At 44.0% G+C, this 26,684-nt stretch overlaps 2 protein-coding genes across 5 annotated transcripts in view; one reads left to right on the forward strand and one right to left on the reverse strand.

The window, feature by feature from the left end:
• The window catches only part of LOC119180943 (KICSTOR complex protein SZT2-like), a 290,449-nt gene extending 277,385 nt beyond the window's left edge, over positions 1 to 13,064 (reverse strand). For 3 of the 4 annotated variants that reach the window (XM_075875777.1, XM_075875778.1, XM_075875776.1), the window contains exons 1-5: positions 12,885 to 13,063; positions 12,258 to 12,395; positions 7,166 to 7,348; positions 5,721 to 5,798; positions 4,681 to 4,773 (exon numbers count right to left, since the gene is read on the reverse strand). In XM_075875777.1, coding sequence (XP_075731892.1) covers positions 4,681 to 4,773; positions 5,721 to 5,798; positions 7,166 to 7,348; positions 12,258 to 12,395; positions 12,885 to 12,908 — 516 coding nt within the window. In that variant the 5' untranslated portion in view covers positions 12,909 to 13,063. Of the gene's footprint in view, positions 1 to 4,680; positions 4,774 to 5,720; positions 5,799 to 7,165; positions 7,349 to 12,257; positions 12,396 to 12,884 lie in introns of all 4 variants that reach the window. The other variant, XM_075875779.1, reaches the window with a different exon arrangement.
• A 100-nt stretch (positions 13,065 to 13,164) lies between these two features.
• Positions 13,165 to 26,684, forward strand: part of Atac2 (Ada2a-containing complex component 2) — a 43,283-nt gene continuing 29,763 nt past the window's right edge. Inside the window, exons 1-6 of the mRNA XM_037433705.2 lie at positions 13,165 to 13,515; positions 13,597 to 13,711; positions 14,850 to 14,981; positions 16,732 to 16,877; positions 22,427 to 22,587; positions 24,323 to 24,459. Of these exons, the coding sequence (XP_037289602.2) occupies positions 13,425 to 13,515; positions 13,597 to 13,711; positions 14,850 to 14,981; positions 16,732 to 16,877; positions 22,427 to 22,587; positions 24,323 to 24,459 (782 nt within the window). The 5' untranslated portion in view covers positions 13,165 to 13,424. The remainder of the gene's footprint in view (positions 13,516 to 13,596; positions 13,712 to 14,849; positions 14,982 to 16,731; positions 16,878 to 22,426; positions 22,588 to 24,322; positions 24,460 to 26,684) is intronic.

The following is a 26,684-nucleotide window of genomic DNA, read 5'->3' on the forward strand; positions in this document are numbered from 1 at the left end:
CGCCATTTTCCCTTGAGTTGTCATGTCGGAACCATCTCTTCTTGCGGAATTCTCTTTTTCTTCCATTGTGACCGTACTTGCATGCCACCACCATCGTGCGCTACAGTGATGGCAACGCCGAAAAAGCGGCATAACTACAACGCGAAGAACTTGGCGACTAAAGTGGAAATTTTGGAAGCACTGAAGAACGACGAATCGTGACATCAGGTTATGACCAAGTACAACGTGAAGCGGAGCACGTTGGAAACGTACGTGAAAAATTAACAACAGATTTGACAAGCCTTCGAAAGCGAGAAGTTTCATGCCTCTAGAAAGCGGTTGCGAACCGCAGCTCATCCCCAGCTCGAAGAAGCTTTGCTCCGGTAGATTACTAACTGTCGCAACGCGCGTCTGCCTTTGAGCGGAAATCTCATCATGGCGCAAGATGAGAAGTACGCTGCAATGATGAACATTGAATCGTTCAAAGCGTCAGAAGGGTGGTTTGCGAGGTTTCGAGAGAGACACGAACTTGTCTTCAGGAGTGTGTGCTGCGAAAAGGCCAGTGTTGACGAAAGCGTGATCACCGAGTGGAGAAATGTGAAGCTGCTGGAGCACATCGCCACATATGAACCGCGTGACGTGTACAATGCAAATGAAACTGCTCTATTTTTCAGAGCTCTGCCCGACAAGACGGTGACTTTCAAAGGGGACGTGTGCATTGGTGGCAAGAAGTGCAAGCAAAGGATAACTTTGCTTCTTGCCGCCAATATTACTGGCATGGAGCGCTTGCCACTACTTGTCGTCGAGAAGGCGCTTAAGCCACGTTGTTTTAAGAACGTCAAAAGCCTTCCTGTCGAGTACACAGCGAACAGGAAGGCACGGATGACATCGGACATTTTTCGTGGATGGCTGCAGCAGTTGGACCGGCACTTCACGTCGAAGGACCGCAAGATAATTATGGTTGTTGACAACTGCAGGGCCCATAACTGTACAGTCGAACTGAAGAGCATCAAAGTAGTTTTTTTGCCGCCCAACACTACGTCTGCTCTTCAGCCGATGGACTAGGGTATCATTCACTACGTGAAGTCGAAGTACCGCAAGCCCCTGCTAGAGCGAATGATCCTATGCTCAGAAGCTGGAAAGGTGTATCAAGTGGACTTGCTCGGCGCAGTGCACATCATTGCCCACGGGTGGAAAAACACTTTGCCGCAAGTCATCGCCAACTGTTTTCAGCACAGCGGTTTTGTGAGGCCCGAGCATGCAGCAGTAGCTGACGATGGCATCGAGGAGGTGTCAGCCGATTCCACTGACGATGACTGCCCGACTTTCGATGCTGTCCTTCCCACAGATGTGACCTTTCAGGACTACATCGCGATTGATCATGGTGTCGCCACGAGTGGTCTCCTGACCGATCAAGAGATTATTAATGATGTCACGGGCGCCCATGAAGACCACAATTTCGACGAAGAATCATGCGAGGACATACAGCCGCGACCTCATCGCACCTCACGGGAAGTCTCCGAGGCGCTGTTAATATTAGAGGACGCTTGCCTGAACACTCCTGACAGCTTGCGTGGCATTGGTCATTTGGAACAGTTAAGAAAAATTGTGATGTAAGCCGGAATCTGGGCGAAAACGCAGACGGCAATTACAAAATACTTCAACAAATAAAGGTATGCTTCTGCAGCTTGATTTTAAATGTTGTTTTCCCTGTTCATTCGTTAATTCGGACAGTTTTTCCGGTCCCGTGAAATCCGAATTAACGAGCTTTTACTGTACAGTCAAACTTCTTTAATACGTACCCGCTTAATATGTAACTGCGATTTATACGTAGTAGTGAGGAATCCCACACCCACTCTCCATTGAACCCCATGTATTGGCTGACTGCTTAAGCCGTAGTCGCTTGTGGTGTTACATACGATTAGTATGTACTACTTTTGTTCTCGTCATCCATGCACAGGCCAAAAATCGGCAAAATTTCGTGCGCGCAACGTTCAGTACACTAGCTGTGACGATCGGACCTTTCTTCATGCTACAACAGCCAGCGATAGTGACGTCAAAACTTGGCCACGTTGTCGTATTTTCTTGGCCACGTTGTCAATGTTGCCAATCGCATTGTGCAAAAGCATGGCCTTTGAGACCGGTTTTTGGTAACCCAGGAACTCTTGGTCGCTGCTCCCGGTAGGGGGTACGAATTCGCTGTCACTTTCCAATCCAAGCCAAGTACGTATTCTAAACGGCTCAACAGCGCTCCAGGCTGAACACATTTCTTTATTCAATCTTTTAGTCCTCACTTTTCAGCAGTGTTGATCATGGCAGCAGTGTGGTGGTGTTGTGTTATCTACATTCTTCTTGTGCGAAGTGTCGTGTTTTTTTTGCTGTTTTTTTTTATTCTTGTTGTGTTGTGAGCGAGGAGCGCGATTGAATTTGCACACTAAATCTTATCATGCTGAAGTATTACGTCTTGAGTGTAAAAGAAAAATTTGAGATCATTCGCACCATTGAAAATGGGGCCAAGAAATCTGCGGTAGTCCGCGAAAAGAATTTGCCGCTGACGCCTGTGTGCGGAATTCGGACACTTGCGAAACGCTGACAGGTGGCACAGGCAGCAATTTGAAGAGGAGTCACATCAGGGACTCTGCTTATGCCGAAATGGAAAAGGCCCTGCTTCTTTGGCTGAAAAAGGCGCGGACCATGAGCCTGCCGGTTAGCGGACCCCTTTTATTCGAAAAAGCCCAAACTTTCGTAGATTAGCTGAACTGCCCCGGTTTTGCCTGCAGCAACCACTGGTTATCACGGTTTAAAGCCCGTTACGGCATCGTGGGGAAGCCTGTTTGTGGTGAGGCTGTTGCAGCAAAGAAGGTGCTGTTGAATGGCAGGACACCGTTTTGCAGGAAGCCTTGACAGCCTACAATGCCGCTGACATTTTTAATTTTGATGAGTCAGCACTTTTCTATTGCCTGCTTCCAAACAGGACGTTGGCATTTAAGAACGAGAAGTGCACCGGCTGGAAACATGCCAAAATTCACATATCGGACGCTTTTGGCGTAAATATTACCGGTAGTCAGAAGCTGCCACTGATGGTCATTGGCAAGTATGGAAACCCGCGGTGCTTCAAAAGCGCTCGGCTGCCATCCGGCGTTGTTTACAAGCACAATGACAGCCCAGCTGTTCAAGGAGTATGTGCGCCAGCTGGACCGCTGTTTTGCTGCCAAAAAAAGTAGCATACTGATAGTACTCTACAATGCGTTGGCACATGCTGATGTGGGTAACCTGTCGGCTTTTAAGCTGTTGTTTTTGCCGTCCAACACAACAGTGCTCGCCCAGGCCCTCGATCAGGGCATCATCCGCTCTGTCAAGCAGATTTACCGCCGAAAATCTATTGCCCAGGATGTTGATCGCCATGGAGAGCGACAAAACGGACACGATAGACCTCCTGTGTGCTACACACCTGCTTGTGCCCTCACGGATGCAGGTACAGCCTGCAATGATACGGAACTGTTTCGTGCGAGCATAATTCAAGATGCCAGAAGAAGGCAACGACGACAACGAGGATGCGAGAGCCTCTTCGTTGAGGTGCTCGAGTGGCAAGAAGGGGGAGTCGACAAGTTGAACTTCGGCACTTTACGAGATGTGGGCGGAGATGACGTTACATCTCCAGACTTTTCCGATAGCGACATTGTTGCCGCCATCGCACCTCGTCCTGATTCAAGCCAAAGTGAGGAGGAGAGCGACGTCGAAGTGCACGATGGCCCCTCGTTGTCCGAAGCTGTGCGTGCTACAACTGTGATGCAAGCTTCGCCAAGAAGCGCAGCCTCACTGGCTTCGATGACGCTGTCGTCGTGGCAAGGCCACCACGGCGGCAAGTGAAGATCACGGATTTGTTTGCTGCCTGTCCCTAAATTAAGCTTGCGTGCCCGTGTGTGTGCGCGTGCGTGTTTGTGAGGATTGTGGCTTTCTTTTCTGACCGGTAAGTAGCCGCTAAACTGGCACTGACCATTAATTCGTACATTGCTTAGTGTGTACCAAAACGTCATTCTCGGTTAACTACGTATTAACGAGGTTTGACTGTACAATGTTTGTATGCCGCCATTTGACGCTGCGTTTTCGTTGTTGGGTTTGTCGTTGTGAGCTTAGTTGGGACACCTGCTGCGCAGGGCGCGTTTGGCCGGTACGCTAGCTACAGCATGCGCTGGAGCAACTGGACGACACTTTTTCGTCGATCCATGCACATTCATTACAGGACAAAACAAAAAGAGCTTCGGGTTACAAAAAAAAAATTTGTCGCGCATTTCACAGGTCAAAACAAGCAAAGTCGTCACCCGAAATTTTCGCTATTATAACTGCCTTGACTTTTTTTTTTCTCCCGCGTAACAAACCCTCCCCTTAAATTGGTATATACTTTTTTGAAAAAAAAACGTGGGTTCATTACGCGAGTAAGTACGGTATTTAGAACAGCTGTACTACAATGAGATGTGTAACATATATTTGTAACGCACATGAGCAAGGTTTTATAATGGATCCTTCAAATAGAACACTCCACCTCACTTGAGCTATTCCTTGACATGACAAACAACACAAAACACTAGGCACAGGATATGAGAGATAAACTGCTTTCCTTCCTCTGGCACCACCAGTTTACCCAGGTTGAATGTAAAATAATCAACTGAACACCAGATTGTTCAAGGGTGTTGCCCTTACCTGTTGCACCGATGGGGTGTAGTGGGGGATATATGCGATGACGGTGACATAGATGTCGGGCTGAAAAACCACACAGCTCCCAGGAACATTGAACTGCGAGTGAGCAGCAGCGCAAGTTGGTCACAAGAGAAATAAAGAGGAGAAAACTGACATAAAGTGTAGTGTGGTTTGCTGCACGATGCCAACCTAATACTTAATCATGGGGATAAAATGCTACCTATTTAGTTTTTTTCATTATCAGCAAATAGAGAACTAGCTATGCTAGTTTGTTTTTTTTTTCAATAAATATTAACGACATGTGATCTGAACTGCAGCAACGGTGCGCATAGGAAAACGCGCCTGTTCAGAAGGTGCGCTGAGTGTTACGACATCCACATAAGTAAGTGCATGGTCCAGCATTAGAAGAGGCATCAAAGCCTTGTGATGTAACATCCCCCTTCGCCTTACATCATGAACAAATTGTATGATTTGAATTCATATACGTTCGAAGAAACCTCGATATAACAAACTCGGATACAACGAAATATTGGCTATAACAAAGTAAATGAAGAATACTCTTGCAATCAATACAGTGTTGCACCTGAAATTTTGCTACTAGCACAGCTCTTATTAAAAGCACAAAAAGGCGTATAGTTGGCAATTGCAGTACCATTTACACATTTTATTTTAAACATTTTTCTAGGCTTTTTCTTGTCATTTTCATTTTGATGTCCTAGACCCTAGGACGTGAAACTAATAAAAGATTTAAGTTCCAAGATATTTGCTACCCTGACCAAGTCTGCTGACATCGTATTCCTGGTCCACCTTATTTATGATCCGACATGGAAAAAGTACCACACAACTCGTTTCAAATCGACCTGTTAATGGTATCTTGATAAGTGTCAGCGCATTCAAAGCTGCTACTGGAAAAGAACCCATAAAGACCAAATTCCAGCAATGAAATACAAGGACTGCAAAGAATATCACCTGTAGTTTACCAATTATTTATGTGCCCCCTATACCACTCATATTTCATAGGAACGAGACTCAAGCGTACTCACAGGCTTTACAAGCTTCTCGACACATTTTGAAAGCGTTGCAAACACTTCGTCAAACAGGAATGTCTCACTCTGTATGTCCTGCAAGTAATAACAACAAGATGTTCAGCATGCCACACAGTATGACGCAAAGATGACACGCAAACCATACACCCTATATCAGTCGCCCAGCTAATGAATCAGTGCACGACAGGAAAGCCAACACAAGCAATCTGCGCAAGCCACAAGAGGCAACGAACCTTCACCCTGGGAGACAATGGAAATTCTCCCAAAAAGATACTGGCCAAGACAGACCTACAACAAACAAGTGCAGCACCTACAACAAACACTAATAAAATAAGATAGAGACTCAAGCAATTCAGATAAACAGATTGCACTTTTATCTCCAACCGTTAAAGTATGACGCAGACTGCAATGATCCAGATAGCCAGGTTTAAATATAACTTTAGCAAAATGTGTTAAGGATAAATCCAGAAATATTAATTTCTATGATGCCAAGACTTCAAATGATTCGGTGTAACACACCACACTTTGTACTAATTGGCACTTTACTGGGTATGAATGAGCGCATATTCTTTCACTGTGAATTATTATTATAACTCATCTTACAAACTGCTCTAAAAACGTAGACATTATTTGCAATGGCTGTGAACATGCTTCTGGTACTAATACTGAACAGTATAGAGGAAAGGGACTTCTGAAATGCCTTTTTATGCCTTCAGTTCCCAATAAAGTGAATAGGAATCAAGTCAATCTAAAATACAACCACACAGCAATGTTGGTTATGAGGGAAGCCATAATGAAAATCTCTAAAATGAATTTGACCCCCTAGGGATTTTCCCGAAGTGCACCCAAAACACAGAACAAGGGCGTCTTTGTGTAGACCAAACATTCAATTTCGCATATTTCCTCCAGGTTTAAAACACATGACCTTTCTGCCCAGTGGTAGACTGACACAGAGCAGCATAGAACTCTTTGCCTCTGTTTGTCTCGTCCCTTTCCTAACTTTCTATGTGCGATTAACATTTAGAAACGCACTCTTACCAACTTGCCAATGCATTAACTTTTTAAAATTACATGGCTTATAAGCCAACAAGGTGGGCACAGACTTTATTTGAATAATACGAAGGGTTTATAAACTTTCATACAATTATTTGCATGCCTGCTGCCACCATATCATTCTACCACGATTTAAATCTGAATGGTTTTACATACAAATACAGGTCTCATAACATCACTGTCAAAAGGTCGGTTGTACTAAACCTGCTCTAAGCATTTCTATATACAATATCATTTTACATTTTGACATTTGGCCATTTCTACCCTCACGACGTACTTTTGTTTTCAGTTGAACACTCCTGTAATTATTTTATGCCGGAGCCCCATCACCAATGCTAGCTTCTCATAAAATATGTCAACCAATAGCGACAAAAAAGACCAATGCTTACCACATTTGCAATAGAGACACTGAGGTCGAGACAGAAGACAAAGCGGTACTTCTTGGCAAGGAAAGTGACCTTGGTAGCCGGTGTCACAAGATAAGCAAACTCGTGCGACCTATCCGGTCGCCATCCGGTTGGCTTGTCCCTCGGAAGAGCTGACAGAACCTCAACCTCCTCTACGAGATCACTCTGCAAAGCACGCAATCGCAAATCTGACGAACATGCTCCGTACATTAACATCACATAGCAGTTGTATCTCTCATCACAATGCAGGGGAGAAATCTCGGCGAAGGTAAGCCAAACTTTTCAAATTAACATGAACTGACCCCACCACTGAACTTGGATACAATGCGGTAACAAAAAACTTCAAAGCTCTAAGGACCACACAATGAGTGTTGGAACATAGTATGTCAGGCATTGCATAAAAAAAGTCACACTGTCCCTTAGGCACTTGCGCAAGATGACTTGGACACATCTTTTTTTTTATCTTTTAGTTGAGTATTAATTGAGCCCCCTGAAAGCTTACTGCACTCAACTTCGTATTTCACGATATTCAAGGTCGGAGGCATTGGAAACATTTTAAAATTCACATGGTTCTGCAGTGCCTTCAGGATTGGCCCACCATTAGCCAAGTGATGCTGCCTTACGATGACATCATCATGACATGCTACATTATGTGGTGCCATGACGACGACACAGATGTCATGTGGTGGCGTCATCAAGTGATGATTTTTTCCGCAGAACTCGCATTAATGCCGATGATTCCTTTTATCATTTGATGAGGCATCTAAGGCATTCTTCTTAGATGATAAGGAATGGTAGCATGTATGAAAGAGTTAAGCCCTGTGTTTTATGCACTAAAACCACTTTATGAGGCACGTCGTAGTGGAAGAATCCACATCAATTTTCACGATGTAAGGTTACTGAATGTTCACCTGAAATTAGGAACATGAGTGTAATACAGCCACCGTGGCTGGGGATCAAGCTTGCGTCCTTGAAATTAAAGGTGTAACACCACAGCTACTAGGCTACCGCTCTGGGTATATAAAAAAAAGCAGCACAGGCACTTTATTTTAGTTCTTCTATCAATGCCCTCTCTTGTATTACGAAAGTAGAAAATTGCCCAAGGGACTCTTTGTACTGTATTGTTCACAGCTAACGCCACCGCTGACCCCTTTTGTTGTTCCCTTTTTCCTTTGACACACCAGCCCTGTGTCCTGTAATGCAAGTTTTCTTCTGGTCTCCTAAGGGGGCTGTCGTAGATCTATCACGAGCGTAGCACCTGTGCTGCCTCACCATTCAACTGCTCTGTTTTATTTCCACTACAATGGCTTCAATTAAATTATGTAATGTGTCGAGTGCATGACTCATTAAGGTAATAGAACATGCACAAAGGGATAACTGAGGATTTGACGAAGCAATGACATGAGGATATCAAGGAACAAAATAGCTGTGCTCACCCTAGCACCCAGATTACATGAAGTCTGCAGTGGACATAAAACAAGCTCATAATGATATTTCTTCATATCACAAGCTCTCTAAAATATCAATCTTGATAACGATTGAAACTGTGCTTGTGCCAACGGCATTAATATCAGCCAGCATGCCACACATGTCAAGCTGTTCATTGCTTGCCTACTGAGGTAAGATGTCTATAATTTTGTTTATGGTGTTTACGTCATTTTTCCAGCAAAACATGTAAGTTTTGAAGCCATAACAACAGGCAATTGAAATTCAGCACTGACTGGGCTAGTCTCATAGCCAATAGATGCCAGTTTCAAGCTAAATTATTCTTTGTATTAAAAAAGCACTGACACAAAGTTCCAGTCGAGATAACGAGCGAGATCGATCTATGTGAAGACATACACAACATCTACGAAATAACAAAAGCAAATATAGCCTAGAACATGTTAAAAATAAATTTTAAAGTGCATGCCGCGCAAATGAGCGAGATGCTGAACCCCTCGCGATGATGTCATCAATGCGGCAGCAATGTAACAAACCTGCGTGACAAATTTGTATTGGCTGATTGCTTGCGCTACCTGCAATTCCTTCCTCCGTGCCTGCGGCTTTGCGTGCGCTGGCTGTCGGTGTGGCACCTACACGTGCATACCTTTCACATCACAGTTTTGCGAGGTCACATGGATAACTGTGTTTACCTTGTCGCCGGAACTGCTCCTGCCTATATTCGACGACAACTATTCTTGGCACCGAAGGAAAAGCTACGAGGGCGGAGCTTCTGCACGTGCAGCACTACGTGAAGTAGTCCGTTGTGGCGCTGGTCTCGTAACGCTATGGAGAGTGACAGAGGAGCACCAACAGCGGTTCGTGAAGACACAGACGTCGCTCAGTGTTTGAAATAAACGTAAAAAAGGCGCACTCAGAAACTTGAAGTTACAATGAGTAAATTTTAAAAAAATATGGATATCTGACTGATGTGAGTTGCGTCTTGTCGCTGATCGCTCCACGAAGAAAATAACGGAGGAATTTTTATATTTCATGTTGAAAATACAGGCGCTATCGTGGAACTACTTTCACCGACGGTAGGATGCCCGTGATTTGGCTCTGTAGTCTTCGCTACAATGCCAAGAAAAGTAGCTGCCGAATATAGCTCAGTGCTCTTTGAAACTGAAAATGGAACTGTGCACTTTAAAAACGTTTCTAAACACATAACCCTCGTGCACTCACACAAATTAGGCTTCCAGCCATGACAAGTGGGTCATAAGCTACCTATTGCAACAAAAAAAAAAAGAAACAAGGTCCAAATTTGTGTGTCCGTGCTCCTTTAAACACGTTTCTCCCTTTGTCAGTGTACACCACAGCACTCAGTTAAGGCATCAAATTCACAAAGTAATTTTTGAAAAGCCGTTGTGGTGCTCAGAATATCTACTCCGGTATGGGGGAGTGAATGCCCTTAAAGGGGCCCTGAAATGCTTTTTAAAGTAACCACGCAATGAATTCACTGGAAAAGGTTAGTGACTCAAAAATTTAACGTCACAAAAATTTTAGGAATCCGTCCAGTGCGAGTAAAGTTATAAAGGTTTGCCGCATGCTGCGATTGCACTCTCTCTTCTCTCATCCTGACGAAAGCGCTTGAAGCTAAGCAGGGCCACAGAAAAATGTCACACCCCCTTCGTGACCTAGACCACTTTTCTTTCTTTCTTTTTCTTTGAATGCGCCGCTTTTTCAGTGTGATCGCGCGTGGACAAGTAGCGGCCTCCCACGGTGATCTCAGTAACGAGCGAGCACGCTATGTTCAAATCAGCCAATGGCTGATAAATGGGGAATTAACGTGTGATTTTTGGGCATATTCCGTGATTTGTCGAGAGAAGAGAGAGAAATTTTCAGCTGACTTTGATAATTTATTGTGAATTCCAGGCCACGTGCTGTGCTGTAATATTTGGCTCGCGTGTTGTCAGGAGCCTCTACTACCGATTGGCAGTGTTTTCTTACCATGCTAAAAAAATGTTGCAGGGCCCTTTAAAGCAAGAAAAGCATTTTGTGAATGAAATTTCTGGGCTACAATTTCTGGGCAAAGCGGCATTTGCAAGCACGGGGATTAAACTTGCATTTTGGTCAAGGTTTCAAACCCTACCCACGGCAATAGCTAAACAGCTACAATGTAGCACTTTGGACAAGAGAGCACATTAGTAGCCACGTTTTCACAGTGATGAAATATAATATCACCTGCGTACGTAGATTTACATTGACATAACTACCTATGGTTCAAGTACATCCATTGTTTCTTACCAAACATGCTGTACCTTGTAATCATTCTGTGGCTTTGGCACATCAGGCCCAAATATTTATTTTAAAGAGCCCTGGCAGCGAAAGTTTTATTTGCGACTTTTTTACAGTAATTTGTAGCTATGTGCCTGAATAGTAAATGCTACAATGCATAATATAATTAATGCTAACATCATTATTTTGGAACGATTTTGCATCAGTTTTAAATGCCTGTCTGAATACCATAAGAAAGTAGCGCCCCCACAGCGGGGGAGCACCTGAGACTTAGTGCACTCAAGCTGCAGTGATGCTGAACACGCCGTTTTCGAAATAGGGAGAACCGCGGGTGGTAAGAATGAAACAAAAACGAAAGAGAGAGAAAGCACTCCTGGTTTAAGCAGCCTAAACCACCTTGAGAGCAGCCTGACAACAGACCGAGAGGGATGACGAACAATAGTCTCTGCCGTGTGCCAGTTGGGGTATTGTATGTTCCCCGCAAACCTTCTCTGATGTCGACAATACTCCCCTTACTCGTGAAACGTCATGCAGGGCCTCTGTCTACGTCAAACCAGAGATGTTGATCAGTGCTGGAAACTAGAAAGAGCACTCCCTCTAACCTTAAAACGAAATTAATATATCCTATAGGCAATACTCATCACCAATAATCAGTCTTTGCAATAATCGGTATTTGCAAATGCCAAACCTCCAAATGAGAAGTCACTTGCTGGGAGGAGTTTTACTGTTTCGTATCAGCAATGACCGCACATACAGTAAGACATTTGTGAACAATGATGCAGGTACTATCGTCATTTTTTATGATAACTTTGCCCAAGTGCATTTGATAGCCACTGAACAAACATCTTAATGCAAGCATAAATTTACTATATTGAGTAACTGGAGTAACAGAAGAGTATGTAATGGCACAAGTGCAATAAGCACTTTGCACAATACTTTGTACATGCTAATCGAATGATCTCCAAAACCAAAGCAAGTTCCACGAATTCTGCACAAGCCACTGTTCCCAACAGGTTTCCATATTTCCGAGCACCGAAGGAAATGATTTTTTTAGCAGCATAAAACCTGCACAATCACAAGTCAGGCACAGCTAGCATACGTGAATAAGCACGAAATATGCACAACACACACACAAACTATTTCTGTGTATGTGACTGTTTTACCACTGCATTTTAATGGATTGCATTCCTTATGCTGTGCGTGTGCACATGAAATGCATCGTGTGTACACCTCGTTTTGTCTTACTCTGATCTGCAGTCATGTTGTGTGTTCATGTACTACACTATATTGAAAAAGAAAAAAAAACTTTCTGAACTACTCTGTTAGTGGACGATAAGCAGCAGGAGTAAGGTCGTACCTCGCTGGGACGCTTGAGTTGGATGACTTTGCCGATCTGGTTGACGAACCAGTGTGCCCTGATGTACCTCGACACACGGTACTGCTTCTTCATCTGCACGTACACGCAGTCCGCCTCCAGCGTCGGTGGAGAAGATCCCTGCGTTTTGGACGCAAACACCATCGCGACAATGGTCAGGAAGTGCGATCGTAACTCCGACGCTCAAACAAGAAAGATTCACATCTTCACGAAAGGCTAGAACCCGGGCGGCGCGTACGCAAGGAACGGCTCTCGAAAGGGCATTGTTGTAGCGTGGCTTCTGGATATCCGGGCGACACGACGGAACGAGGCAAAAACAATCGCGCAGCTCGCGCGAGCCCGGGCGAAAGTTGATAAGCGCATCACAGAGACAAACACAGAGGCCGCGCCTGGCAGTAGCACAGAGAACGGAGAGGGGAGGAAAGAGAAAGAAAGATTAGAGCGCGCGATTACTCTCCGATATCTCGCGGGAGGAGATCAGTCGACACCCGCACATTTGGAAGACAGCCGCGTACGCTGCGGTTTTGGCGTTACGACAGAGTGAGAGAAGACAAAAATGTGCTTCAGTTTTTGCAAACATAGTCGGGAAATAAAGGCAGTAACACTGACTTCTTCCACGTCCTCCGCTGCCATTTTCCTTCATTTGAATCCCGACGCGGCGGGGTAACGGCGTATTTGCGCGTTCACATTGAAAAAATCGTCCGAGCAAGAAAACGATGCCGACGAAGAAGCCGAAATACGAGCAGCCGCCGATATGTTACCACAGCGCAAGAGCAGCGCAAGAGAACACACGTGATAGCGAACAACTGGAGTAACGCTGCACTGTTTTGCTAGAATGGCTCGAAGCAAATAGTACTTAAACGCCCTCTTTTGTTGAATTTCATTCATCCACGAGTTACGCACATCAAATATGGCAGCCTACATGACCGCGTCTCCGCGTCACGCTTGACGTCGTCAGAATCATCTGTGCATTTGAATGAGCTTTCAAGTAGATAGATGACGCTTTTAGTTTGAGATCGCTTCCGAGACGGACTCATCTGTACTTTTGTTTTGCTCGGAAAAGATTCGAGCCCGCTCACACGGCAACCGCTCCTCAACAATACTTTCGGCAAGTTCCGTCAAGCGAATCGATGCTGGAAATCCTGCGCCATGGACTCTCTGCACTGTTACTGCAGTACAGCGGACGTGGACACCACGCACATGCTGCGGTGCACAAAATGCAAGCTTTATTTTCATCCAGGCAAGTTTGTATGGATGAGGCTATGAATCGAGGGTCACTTGTGACCTCACGAGGCGACTGACAGCTACTTACTGTTCCCAGGGTGCCTGAAGAGCAGCAATCGGAGTACACTTGTCGGCGACCTGTTCTTCAAGCTGACTTGCGACCGATGCTCCCCGGATAACGTAGAGGTCTTGGAGCGCCTGAAGATGCAGTGGTAAACTAACGTCACCTGTTACTCATGGACAAGTGTTTCTGGTCAATGCGAAAGTTCGAACTTGACCCTCCTCCCCGAAATCAATGCGTTCTTAAAAACATAGGCAACCAGTAACCTCGTGGAGCCGCATTACAAGATTGTTAAGGGCTCCCCTGGTGTGCTAGAACATTCCTTGGAACTAAACTATCCTCTAATGGTCTGCATGGTTCGGACCAGTGACTACTTGCAGTAGTACGTCGCGATGAGGCCAAGGAAATGTGCAAGTGGCACAATAAAGTGCATTATGTCACTTTAATAATAGTAATTATAGGGGTTTAACGTCCCAAAACCACCATATGATTGTGAGAGACACCTTAGTGGAGGTCTTGGGGAATTTCGAACAGCTGGGGTTCTTTAATGTGCACACAAATCTAGGAATACGGGCCTCAAGCATTTCGTCTCCGTCTAAAATGTGGCCACCGCGGCCGGGTTTCGATCCTGCGACCTGTGGGTCAGCAGCCGAGTACCTTAGCCACTAGACCACTGTGGTGGCGGGTGCATGAATTGATGCGACTTTCAGAGCAGTACTTAGTAAAACCACACTGTTCAGAGGATACACTGGTCAGTAAAGCAGTAGCATTTATAAAGTGTGACAGCTCGAAGGACAAGATTGTGAAAAGATGCATCCTGTTGAACCTGATAAGTTGCATTGCACTCATATGAAAAGTAGTGTCAACTTCCCTGTGACGCCACAGGTACCTTCATTTAATAAAGCTGCATGTCGCTTGAATGTCAACTGGATGCGCTGTTTTCATGCTGCAGGGCGAAAAGATTGCTGCATCAAGAATACAGAATCGTAGTGTGCCTGCACTATCTTTCACACTCCACTTGCATGAGCAGTTAGGATAGCAGTAGGAGCTGGCACAATAGAGAAAGCGTGCACACAGCACATTAAACAGGTTCTACAGCTTTCCAGCACTCAGATGAAAGTTTACAACAACAAGGAGAAAGTACAGTGCATCTGTAGTGTTTTGTTGGTGTCCCAGTGCATTTCTGTATGATTTCGACGGGAACTTTTAATCAACAAGCTTGACTCGCCATGTTGTAACATAGCGAGTGCTTTGGATACAGCGACCTCTCACCGTTAACACGATTGCAGGATTCAGGTCATCATGCTCACCCTGTACAACCTCCACGTGAGTGGCACCAGCGGGAAGCTTGGCTACTTCCGATGGCGGGAGCACATTTGCAGCTTCATTGACAAGCACTGGACTACATTCTTTGGAGACAGGTACGAAAAATTTAAGGGGCAAAAGAAATTTTATGGGCAAAGCTCCTTAGCGTGTCAGCTTGTCTACTGTTGTCCATCGTAGCCACCCCTAGTACTCGGAGTGCTCACTAGATGGCGCTGCGGTGCTCGCTCCCACTAGCACCTGCTCGTTCACGTGGCAGCAGCTCGAGGGCGGCTGACGCGAGTGCATAGATAAAGTGCTCAATCGAGACCTGGCCTTCATGCGGGGCGTACCTAACACGATGCAATACTAGCAAGAATGCCACAAGGAACTCTTTGGCATGATTCACCAGCTGGGCAAGCCACACGCGTTCCTCATGCTTTCTGCCACGGAAGTACTCTGGGACAGGCTCCTCGAAACTCTAGAATGGCTGCAAGTGAGATTCAGTTTACCGATGTACCTCCGAAGCTTCATCCATTCATCATCACTCACTCCGTAGATATATTACTTTTTTTTTGTTGAATTTGTGTTCTCGCTTTGTTAAAGGTTGTGAAGTTTAATATTCATTGAGTAACAGCACATTTCTCCTTTCCCTACTTCAATCTGTTATTTAGCAGCACTATAGGTCAAACACAAGGACAGCAACCACACACACCTCCAGAACATCAAAGAAAGAACAGGTCACGTTTAGACACCTGACATTTGTGGAAGAGGTAGTTCTAAGTAGCATTGCACATGTAACATTCAAATTTCTATTGGTCTGTATTCCTGTTAGTCATTTGGGGATGACATCTCTTGCATTGCAGACTGACTGACAAAAGTGCAGGAATAGAACAACGGCTCACATGTGGTTGGGATTACTGTCCCTCAGCCTGGTTCCCAAACTCCCTAGGGAGTGCCATATTTTGTGTGTGGGTAACTGAAAGGGTGCTCACGTTCACAAAAGCCCGCGCCTCGCCTGCGTTCTTCATGCAACACAGCCTGCTTTCCCTAACCCTGACGTGAAAAACAAAAAACTCCCAGTGCATGCAGTTTGTGCCAGGCTCGAGGTGGATGCTCAGTAATAGCTCTTAAATGTGACTGGTCAAGAAAACTATGCATGTTGCAGGTGCTTGTTGCCAGGTGTGAGAGTGCTTATGCATTTGAGGCAGCCTTGGTTGATGATTGACAAGCACTAAGATGTGTACACATATTTGAAGGAAAGAGAAGGTTGTCAACATTTTGTTCTATTTAGGAAGTTCTCTACCTTGCATGTCACTATGTTACGTTTCATAATTTTGGTGCAACACTGTGGAAGCTATGCAAAAAGTTCAGTTGACAAAATATGCTGGTCCGCGTGGCCTCTGCAATGGGCTCTGGCTGTATGCTACTATAACTAATCACAGAGGTTGCGATACGAAAATATAGACACTAAACGGTTCAGGACAATACATTTACAACTGTATGAATGATGAGGTTTGTTTATTTTTAAGGTACACGACATCTTCGTGTATTACTCAGTCTAAAAATGAAAAAGCAATCACATTATGCATGGTAAAGCCGTTGGAAGTGTTTTTTTGTGTGAACCCAATAACCCCGAGAAATCTCACAAGCTTCTCCATCGGTGCACCTGATGTACGAAATGGGGGTGTAGTGGAGTGCTCAACTTTAAAAACTTTATGCAGACGTGTGTACATGCTCATATACATAAGCACAAATGAATGTACTATATGTTTCCTCTCTGCCTCATTGTGGCTACTTTTCATGAAGACTAAATGCTTTTCTAAGTTTACGTACCCTTCACTCCTGAGTGTTTAAATGGCATTGCAGAAAACGGACAGCGACGTTCCGCGGCACCGTCGCCGGAGTGCTGTCGTCTGGATGTCCGCTGCTGTTTCAATCCGGATGGTCCAAACTCGGAGAGAACGGATGGTGGACACTGACCACAATGAAGCCCCCATCGCCCGCTGATTTTGGTAAACGACAGTTTTCTAAGGATACAATGTCTTCTAGGTGTTATCTGCACGTACAATTGAATTTCGTTGATACGAACCTCGCAGGCATTGCAAATAAAAACGTATTGTTCGAAAGTGGCATTATCAATAACAGGGCCCAAAAAAAGCACAAAATATACGTAGTTGACACAGGACTTCTTTTTTAATTTCAGTCTAGTCACTTTACGCTGACCTTTCAGTTTTTTTATATGACATAAGAAACTGTTCTCAACTCACAGAAACGAGCACCAGTTTCATCTCTGAACTCCTTGGGTGTGACAAGCCAACGAAATATGTCTAAAGCTTCGATGCATAATCAGGGGTAACTGGCCGACGATTGCCAGTGCAATCTCACGCCTCGTTATTGTTGTTGCACTACAGCAAGCGCTGGGGTGCCTCAATAGACCGGCGCCACGCAGACATGGTGCAAATTGGTGCGAAAAATGAAACCAAACGAGGTCTCCAACATTTTTGCAATTGTATAATTCAAGCCCATGCGGAACTGTGATTGTGTTAGCTATACAACAATGCATTACCCCTAGAATAAACTAAATGCATTCTGCCGAGAAATATATTAAGCGGGATTGTGTAAACAAGATTTCACTGTACAGTAAAAGCTCATTAGTTCAGATTACCCAGGACTGGAAAGATCGTTCAAAAAACTGAATCCCGAATTATCGAAAGTGCCAAAAAAAAGTAACATAAACCTGTGATATCTATGACATCAACCAGCTGCAATTTTCATGGTAAAGTCTTTTAGACCAAAAAGTGACAAAAAAATTTATTTTTTAAAATTGACATATTTGGTTTCTGCAAGCAATTTTCTTTCTCTCTGCAAATTTTCACACACCAGGAAGTGGTAATTTTTTTGTAATGTCATTCTGACTATCCAGATTCTTGGTGCTGTTAACATGCAGAACCTGCAAAAAAATTGGGAACAGGCTTCAAGGCTTCTTTAAAATTTGCCGAGACCTATGTTAGAAGCTCTGCTATGAATTTGTAAGCGTCTTTATGAGCTTTGCAAAACATGTGCACCATGATTGTTGCTTTTTGAAGAAGATGTGTGTTTTCAGTTTTTTTCATTTTTCTCAAAAAAAGCAAATTTATGACTGTTCAATTTGAAGCCTCAACATCTCTGCAGCTAGAGCAGGTACAACAATAATTCTTTTTGCAATGGAAACTTGTATGTGTTTAGAATTTAAGTATGGGAGCAGAATTTAGAGCACGTCTTTTTAAATAATTACTCATCAAAATTGTAACATGAATACAGCTGCTTTTGAACTTGGATAGTTGATTTTACTGTAAAATAAGCAAAAAAAGAAAAAAAACTTGCATACTTTCAATCTATAGTCATTAGTCTATGTTGGCATATATGAAATATCACTTTTAATTAAGCACTTTTTTATGGTGGCTTTAAACAGTAGAGGGTAAACTTAAGTTATCTCAGGAACAAGATGAGTTACAGGAAAACTAATTAAATATTTGAAATCAGAGGAAAAAGAACTGCATAATCCTGTGCAGTTTGATCAAAATCACTGAAGAAATAAACAAAAAATGTCTAAAACCAGTCTGCCCCTCAATATGTAAATTCTGTACTTATTTTAATAACAGCAGAATTGAAGCTGCATTTCACGTCCTCCTGCAACTTCTTTCATAATTCTACTGTAATGAAAGAACGTCATGTCTTAAATAACCCGAAACGATGCTTGGCACCCCTACCTTATTGTGTAGTGCCACCAATGCCATCACCACGCACACGTGACGTTAGTTTTTTTTTTTTTTTGCCAGTAAACCGAAAAAGTTTGCCGCAGTCGCTGACGTCCTGGTCGCCAAGAACTCGATTGTTGCGATGCCTTTTGAGCACTCGCAGGCAAAAAAGGCATCACGCATTCTAAACGCAAAGAGGCATGGAGGGTTGTGGTTTTTCTGTCGTTACTATGCTGTTCGTAATGATGACGATGGCAATGCAGACTACACCGTCCTGTTTCGGTTGTCTGCGAACGTTGTTTTCACCATGTTGTGCTGCACATTTGCAGTGGTCTAAGCTCGGTGCTCTCCCGAGGTCTTCTGAATCAGCTGGGTTTGTGGCGAAGTATGACCAAATTAACAAGTTTGGTGCCGTTAAACTTGAATCGGCGCCCTATCCGTTGGTGTGAGATCTCTACTGAAGTCTGCGTTCGCCAATTTTTCGTTCACTTAGACAGTTTTGTGTGATATCATCGCGGCCACTCATCAATTCGCCACTGTTTGAATCATTCAGCGACGCAAAGGCGAGAATGAGCTCTGCGTCTGTGAACGGCGGTGCTTCGTTGTCGGTACTAGCAGCAGTAAGCGCAGTACCTTCAGCGATTCGCATAAATACATGGTCACACTTGTCTAGAGCAGCGGGGTGCGTGGCTGGGGACGCTGTTGCGCCCAGCTGCTACTTCACATTAGCTCCGAGCTCCCGCTCATGCTTTAATTATAGCAAAAAAGTGCATGCGATGTAACTATGTTACCTATTATTTCAGCATCGGTATTTGCATATTTTTGCTGAAAATGGCAATTAAAGCGGCCGGCTGGGCACTGTAGACACGTGTGACTCCGTCTGTACCTTCCTTCGGTATCCAAAGAGCAGCTCAGGAATGTTGTTCTCATCTGCTTTCTTGCTGCCAATGAAGTGCCATGACCAGAGGCGTGACGATGGCAACACGCGGACATTCTTTCGATTTACTGACGACACCCACCGATTCCACAATTCAGGCGACGACGAAAAGCAATGCAGCGTGAACATAACACACCTGCACACATCGCGTGGCGTACTGTGCTGCAGACACAATTTCACTCAAATTGTTCCTCTTGCACTGATTGCACGTGCACCCGTACACGACACAGTGATGGCCAGGTGGTTTGTTCTTCGAGTATGCACATTTTCCTGCCACGACAGCCACTTTTTATCAGAGGGGGGTGCCTATTACACATACACTTAAACCTCGTTATAACGTAATGGGATATAACGAAATAATAGATATAATGAAGTAAATGAAATTGCCTTTGAAAGCTCTAGTGAGAACCATGCATTTTAAACCTCATTGTAACGAAGTAAAATTGACAGGTAAATGGATATAACAAACTAAATTAGTCTATCAAATAATCTATAAAAAAACGACCGTATTGTGTTAAGTATCTGGTTTTCTGCGGAGTTTGACGCTCGTTCGGCGCGGCTCTTTGAAAACTACCTCGCGCCGACCTTACAGCCACGCCACGCGCGGCCGAGAGAGCCATCCTCTTCACACTGCCAGCGGAGAGGTTTGAGGAAGCACTCAGCGGGTCACATGACCGAGAAGCGGCGCCGTGGTGCAAAGCGATTTCTCTCTCCGCGCCTTAAAGACGACGGCAGCGACTGCGTCTCCGCTGCTACTTTCTGCACCGAGAAAAGGGGACTCTCCGCGACAGCTTTTTTTTTCCACTCTCTACGCATGCGCCCTTGAAAGGAGAAGGGTCTCTACGTGCAGGAACGGGAGAAGCGTGGCACATGTGCGTCGCAGATCGACATTTGAGAGAGAGCAAACAATCCGCCGCAGTCTTCCCTTTTCTTCTTTCTCTTCTTCGCGTGCAGCGTTGAGAGGTGCCGCCACAGGATTGGGCATGGTGCTGAGAGCATTTTCTGAGCACGATATGTTCGAGTTAACCGTCGCAAGTGCTTGCACGTTCAAATTACAGGGCGTTTTTGCCCATTGGAATACATATAGCTTTGATGGGACCTCAGTGTGAGTTCAAATTCACTGGAAGTTTGAATTAAGCATATTCGAATTAATGAGGTTCGACTGTGTTTATTTGCCGTGGCATGCGTGGTCGTGTAGCATTACATCGGGCCGTGAGGTGGTTTCTTTCTTTGCATGCTTATAGGTGTGCGCCCATGTGAGCATACATTGCCACAAACTGTTATAATCGATATAACGAAATAATCAATATAGCAAAATAATTTGTGGCACCCCTTCAAATAAGTTATAACGAGGTTTGAGTGTATTACATCCAAGTGTGTCATGCGCAGCCCAAGGCACGATGACAACACTGAGAGCATACCCTCGGCCCCTGCAGCTCAGGGGTTAGAGAGTGCTCCTGCGAAAAGTTGTATAGAATGCCCCAGTGATGAGAACCAAGTGTAAGCCTGCTGATAATGACTGTCTTTTGCAACTTAGACTTTAAACAGTTATAATTGATTGATTGATATGTGGGGTTTAACGTCCCAAAACCACTATATGATTATGAGAGACGCCACTTTAAACAGTTAAGTACACTGGAATACCGAGCGTACCGTGATAGCTGGATCAAAGTGCGCGTGCACAGATACGTACGTTACCCGTACCGCTTACCGTACGCGCACTACTTTTCAGATTTAGCGTTACCGTAGTAGCGTAGGTGTACATAGTATGCATACAACATGGGGGAGCTTTCGGATGCCCGCTTAAAAGTGATTTGGCGTAGTTGTTGAAAGATTTACTTTGTTCGCAGCAAACAACTGTTTAAAGTGGCTTCGGTTGCTTTCAGTTAGCTTCGATGACGGAGTATTATGGATAAGTTGGCGTAGTTTTTGAGATAGTTTCCCATTTCGAATGCATCTAGGCCTAACTACAAGATCGATGTTAACGAATTGGCAACATATAAATTTTTTCGCGTTTGGTGCGTGGTTCATATTTATTTACTTTTGTTATTACTAAAATAAACTTGTAACAATGCTTTGTGCTGTGGCACAGGCAAACATATCGTTTTCCTTTCCTTTTCACAGTTCAACTTATTAATCATTCGATAAGTGGTGCCACCGTCCCAGCTGGGGCATGTAAACCACGTAAACGCTATCCCGCTAAACTATAGGATGCTGTCCACAACGAAGGTTTGCTGCAGGGTAACGCCATTTCTTTAACCTCCGTTATCACGCTAACAGTAAAATATTACTGTTCATAAAGTCCACCAATAGTGGTTTATTGGTAGACAAAAGTTCAGAGAGTAGAATTATTATCAGACCTTCATTCTGCAGAGGTCATAGGCTGGGATTACAGTCAAATCCACTTAGTATAACAATACTCAAGTGTCACGAAATATTCCTTTTACTTTTTGTGCAGACTCCCAGGATCCAGGTTTACTTGTTAATAACTGCTGATATAGAATAGAAACTGATTTCACCTTATAAGTCACATGAACGTTACCACAGAGCAGCTGCCTATCATTATATCGGATATACCGTCAGAGCTTGCGTCATAGTAAGTAGTTTTGGCTGTATAATGATGGCGACAAGTCGGCACTGCGCTGCAACATTTTTTTGTTGCTGTCGAATCGTGTGTGCTTCCATTATGCTGTTTAGGTGCAGGCGGCAACTTGTTACAGAGAATATGAGCACTAGTCCCCACTCTTTTCTTTTTTCTAAATTTGTGAAAAAACAGCACTGTTTGGCCTTTGGAAAACAAGCCTCTGCGGCTGAAATTAATTCCAGCAACGGCTTTACACAATGCTTTATTCATTATAATTCAGTGAACCAATTCGTTTCATTTCAGAGGGCCCCACCACTCTTCTGGCCATGTGCCGAAAGGCAAAGATGGCCCCTGTGGCGACAGTAGAAGAGACTCTGCCTGTTTTGGACACTCCCCGTCGACGTAATGCCGCAAGTTCACTTCAGGCAGCTATGCACCTCAAGGAGAGGCGGGCTCTGATCAAAGTAAGAAAAAATTAAATAAGGCTGCTTAGTAGAAGCCTGTTCATTAAATGGCAAGGTTGTCTACCAAACATTCCATGGCAGTGTGCAAAGGAGTCATTGTAGGCCAGTTGAAAGATTCCTGTGCTACAGCTTTCCAAAATCTACTGCCTTAATTAAAGCTGTACTTCCTCCCAGAGTATGACTAAACTCAAAGAGATGGAGCGAATCTGCTTTAGGGGTGCAAGCCATCACTAACAGCAATGCGCAAATGTGATTACACATTTGCACGTTGTTGTGCAAGTGCGCAATCAGATCACGGTTATAGCTAGGCATCTGTGAATATTCGAATGCTTCCAATATTCACAAACGAATAATGCAATATTCACCTCGAATCGAGAAAAACTTATACAAATTTTGGAGCATTTTGAAACTAACGAATAAATGCATATTGAATTGTTTGGTACACTTTGTAAAAGTGGCTTCACTGCAGTGGAGTTGTGCTAAACCGTGTAAGCTTTTATGTAGGAGTATATTCAATTGCAACCCCCCCCCCCTTTAAAAGCAGTTTCACTGCAGTGAAGTGCTGCTAAGCCTTGAAAACACGCATCCAGGACAAATCCACATTGTCGCGAAGCCCCACTTCAAGGTTAAATGCCCATATTACCCTCACATCAATTCATATTTTTCAGTTTGAAAGCTCCTCATACCGAATTATATGCTTCATGTACAGGAAATTCTAGAAAGTAACACATTTTACATGCTGTCAATTTCATTGATGCAAGAAAAAATGGCATTTGTGTAGAGCTTGTTTCGACTTTTTTTAAATATTCTGCAGGCTGGTAAGGTCATGACAAATATGGCCATTCTCCTTTAAAATGTGCAATATATATATATATACACTATTTGAATTCGATTTGAAATTATTTGACTAAAATTACCATTTGCTTTTAGTATGACTAAACTCCAAGAAAGTGCTTGTCCTCTCTTCCTGTCTGTTTTTCGTGTGCTTTAACTGATAGTTATACCATGCATATCCAACTAGCCCAACTTTCGATTCTGTTGCTATTTGCTTTTAATTTGCTTCGAACCGAAAATTCACTATTTGCACAAGCCTAGTTATAACAACATTGCAAGTGTGCACCGCAGAAATGCAAACAACTGGTTGTTGCTGAGCTGACTCAACAAGGTAATCACTGCTTTCTTTCACGATCGGGAGCAGCACGGGTGCCAAGAGACTTTGCTGTAGTGTAAGCTCGCTGGCAAATGAGCACGTTGCTTTAGCAAGCGCAGTGTTCTTGCAAGCGTACGACATGCGTTTAATTGGCGTCGACTCAAACACACTGCAGTGCCATTGACCGTTGCCTTCTTGTACAAGGCCGCTAGTTCATTGGCGCCGCTTGCAGAAATCTTGCCATTGCCATGTTGACTCGACAAAATAATCACTGTACGGTAAGCACAGTGGGCACGAACATCACTGTCGCGGCTAAAGTGTGCGTGCGGTACAGCAGGTGTCCCGTGAACTGCGCAGGTGACATGCTAAGTGCAACTAGTCAGCAATCAAAGCAGTGTTATAGTGCTCACAATTATTTTTGTGTTGTCAAATAAAGGTTCTCATAAACTCAGAAGCTCAAACATTTTATATTCAGCATAGATATTTATTTGAATTTCGAATAATTTCATAAGAAGTAAGCCTCCATGCAAAGAAGTGGGCCCATATTTTTTAACCTTTTTTTGTGCCGTATCTATTTTCACACAGCCTGTGGTAGACTCTTGCAACTCAGACATGCCTGACAAGATCCACATCAAGACTGAGCCCGTTGACACGGGCGACGACACAACAACAAGTTCATCGTTCGACATGCACGACAGCCTGATGACACCCGAAGACTTCCAGTAAGTTTTTCGGTATGCATTTGTGACCTGACATTCTAAGTGGCACAACAGCGTCTCATTTGTTGGTTTCTACTGTCAGCCAGCGTTTGACAGAGCTGGGACTTGATGAGATGGAAGGTGCTTATACACACAGTGACAAATCCATCAGTAGTATGTGGGCAAGGCATCTATTTCTACATTTTAATCAAATAAAAAAGAATATTGTCTTAAACACACTTATACAGGATTAACACTGTTTGGAAGCTCACAGAGCTTTGTTCATACAGAATTGCTGTGCAATTTTGTGAAGTTTGAAATGTACTGCAGTAAGTGTTCATATCACGCACCTAACATACTAAAAAATTGTGGCAGAAAATACTTTACTGAGGACTCGTCATATCCAGTGAAACCTCATCCATACATTCCCATTTTAAAGGCACAAGAGGTTAGAACTGGGCTCGTGCAAACAAAACTTGATGCAAGGCATGTTGTTAGGCCAGTCGGTTCACAATTTCAAAAAGGATTAAACTGCACGATAGAGACAGGATAGAAACTAGAACACATAAACACGCACAAGTACAGAACTTCCAACTGACTTTATTTACAAAAAGCAGGCGTGATGTCAGTGTACTTTAAAGAACACCAGATGGTCGAAATTTCTAGAGCCCTTCACCAGGACGTCCGTCATAATCATATCATGGCTTTAGAACATAAAACCTAAGGTATTATTATTGAGTTACTTTGAGAGTATTTTGAATTTTTTGAAATTTTAAAGTTGTGTTCAAGCGAATTCAAATGCTCCAACATTCCTTTAACTATTCGAAGTGCTTTAGTATTTACATAGGCTTACTTTTCTTTCATGAGATGGGTTAATCGTGCTGTGAAGCCCATGTGCCTTCAAATGAGGAGCGTTTGTTTGTGTATCACAAGTTCCTGTATCGTTATGATGCAAATAAAATAAATTTAATCGAATTTTCTTATTTTTCTTGCGAGTACATAACACATATACAGTTGTATCTCATTATTTCGAACACGCTTAATTCCAACTCACGATGAGGTCCTGTCAAAGCTATGTGTATTTCAATGGGCGAAAATGCCCGGTAATTCGAACGCCCAAGCACTTCTGACGGGTAATTCGAACATACCGCGCTCTGAAAATGCTCTCAGTACCTCGCCCAATCTCGTCACGGCACCTGCGACACCTCAACGCTGCCCGCGAAGAAAATGAAAAGGAAAGAAAAGGCTGCGGGGGAATATTTGTTTTCTTTCAAATGCCGATCTGCGTCGCGCCCGCGTCACGCTTCTCCCTTTTCTGCCCTGCCACGTAAAGACCCTTCTCCATCCAACATCGCGCGCGAAGAGAGAGAGGGAAAAAAAAAGCCGTCGCTGGTTTGAATGATTGTGTAATTGAAGGAAAGGAAAAAGGCACTATCTTCTGCAGCCCTTGCCTCTTATGGGAGCACGGCTCTGCATCTTGAGGGGGTGTGTCTATCGCACGCTGGTGCCAGGCTTCCCCCTTTCCCTTCCCTGCCACATAACCCTTCTTCTTTCAACGACATGCGCAAAAAGAGCAAAAAAAAAAGCTGCCGTGGAGTGTTGGTTTTCTCCACGGTGTAAGAATAGTTTTTCCTACACGGTGGTTTTCTCTCAAATACCGATCTGCTTCTCTCCGCGTGGAGACACTCCTCCTTTCTTGTCGCGTGCTGGCCGTGCTGCGGCTGCGTAGTGAAGAGCGGGAGGACCTGCTACGCAGCAGTCATTGTTGTCGACGTCTTTAGAAAGTGTCGGCGCTGGACATTTTCGCGCGCAACTTCTCTTGCCAGGAGAATGCTGAAGCCGAAGTAGAAATGCTTTGTAAGCTGCGTGCGAAAACGATTTACTCACTGCAAGGCAAACGTGTGCAAACGCACATCACCGATTACTTCAATTAATAACAGAAGTCCTGTGATTTGTGAATAAATGTAAGTGTTCTTAAACTTTCCCCTCATGTGTTAGCTGAATGCACATGCGCCACTGCATGGAGAGCCCTCTGTTTATTTGGCTTTCATTAATTCAAACTTCTTTTAATTAGAACAAGTTTTTGGGCCCCTTCGAGTTCGAATTATCAAGATTCGACTGTGCCATAGGACTGTTCCTCATTTAAAAAGCATCACTTATCTACATAACTTCAAAACATTGCATGCAGCTTTGCCATTTTTAACCAAAGTGGTTTCAATATTCTAGTGCCGAGCAGTAAGGGTTGCTAT

Source organism: Rhipicephalus microplus, chromosome 10 (assembly GCF_043290135.1).
Source record: "Rhipicephalus microplus isolate Deutch F79 chromosome 10, USDA_Rmic, whole genome shotgun sequence".
Taxonomy (NCBI): domain Eukaryota; kingdom Metazoa; phylum Arthropoda; class Arachnida; order Ixodida; family Ixodidae; genus Rhipicephalus; species Rhipicephalus microplus.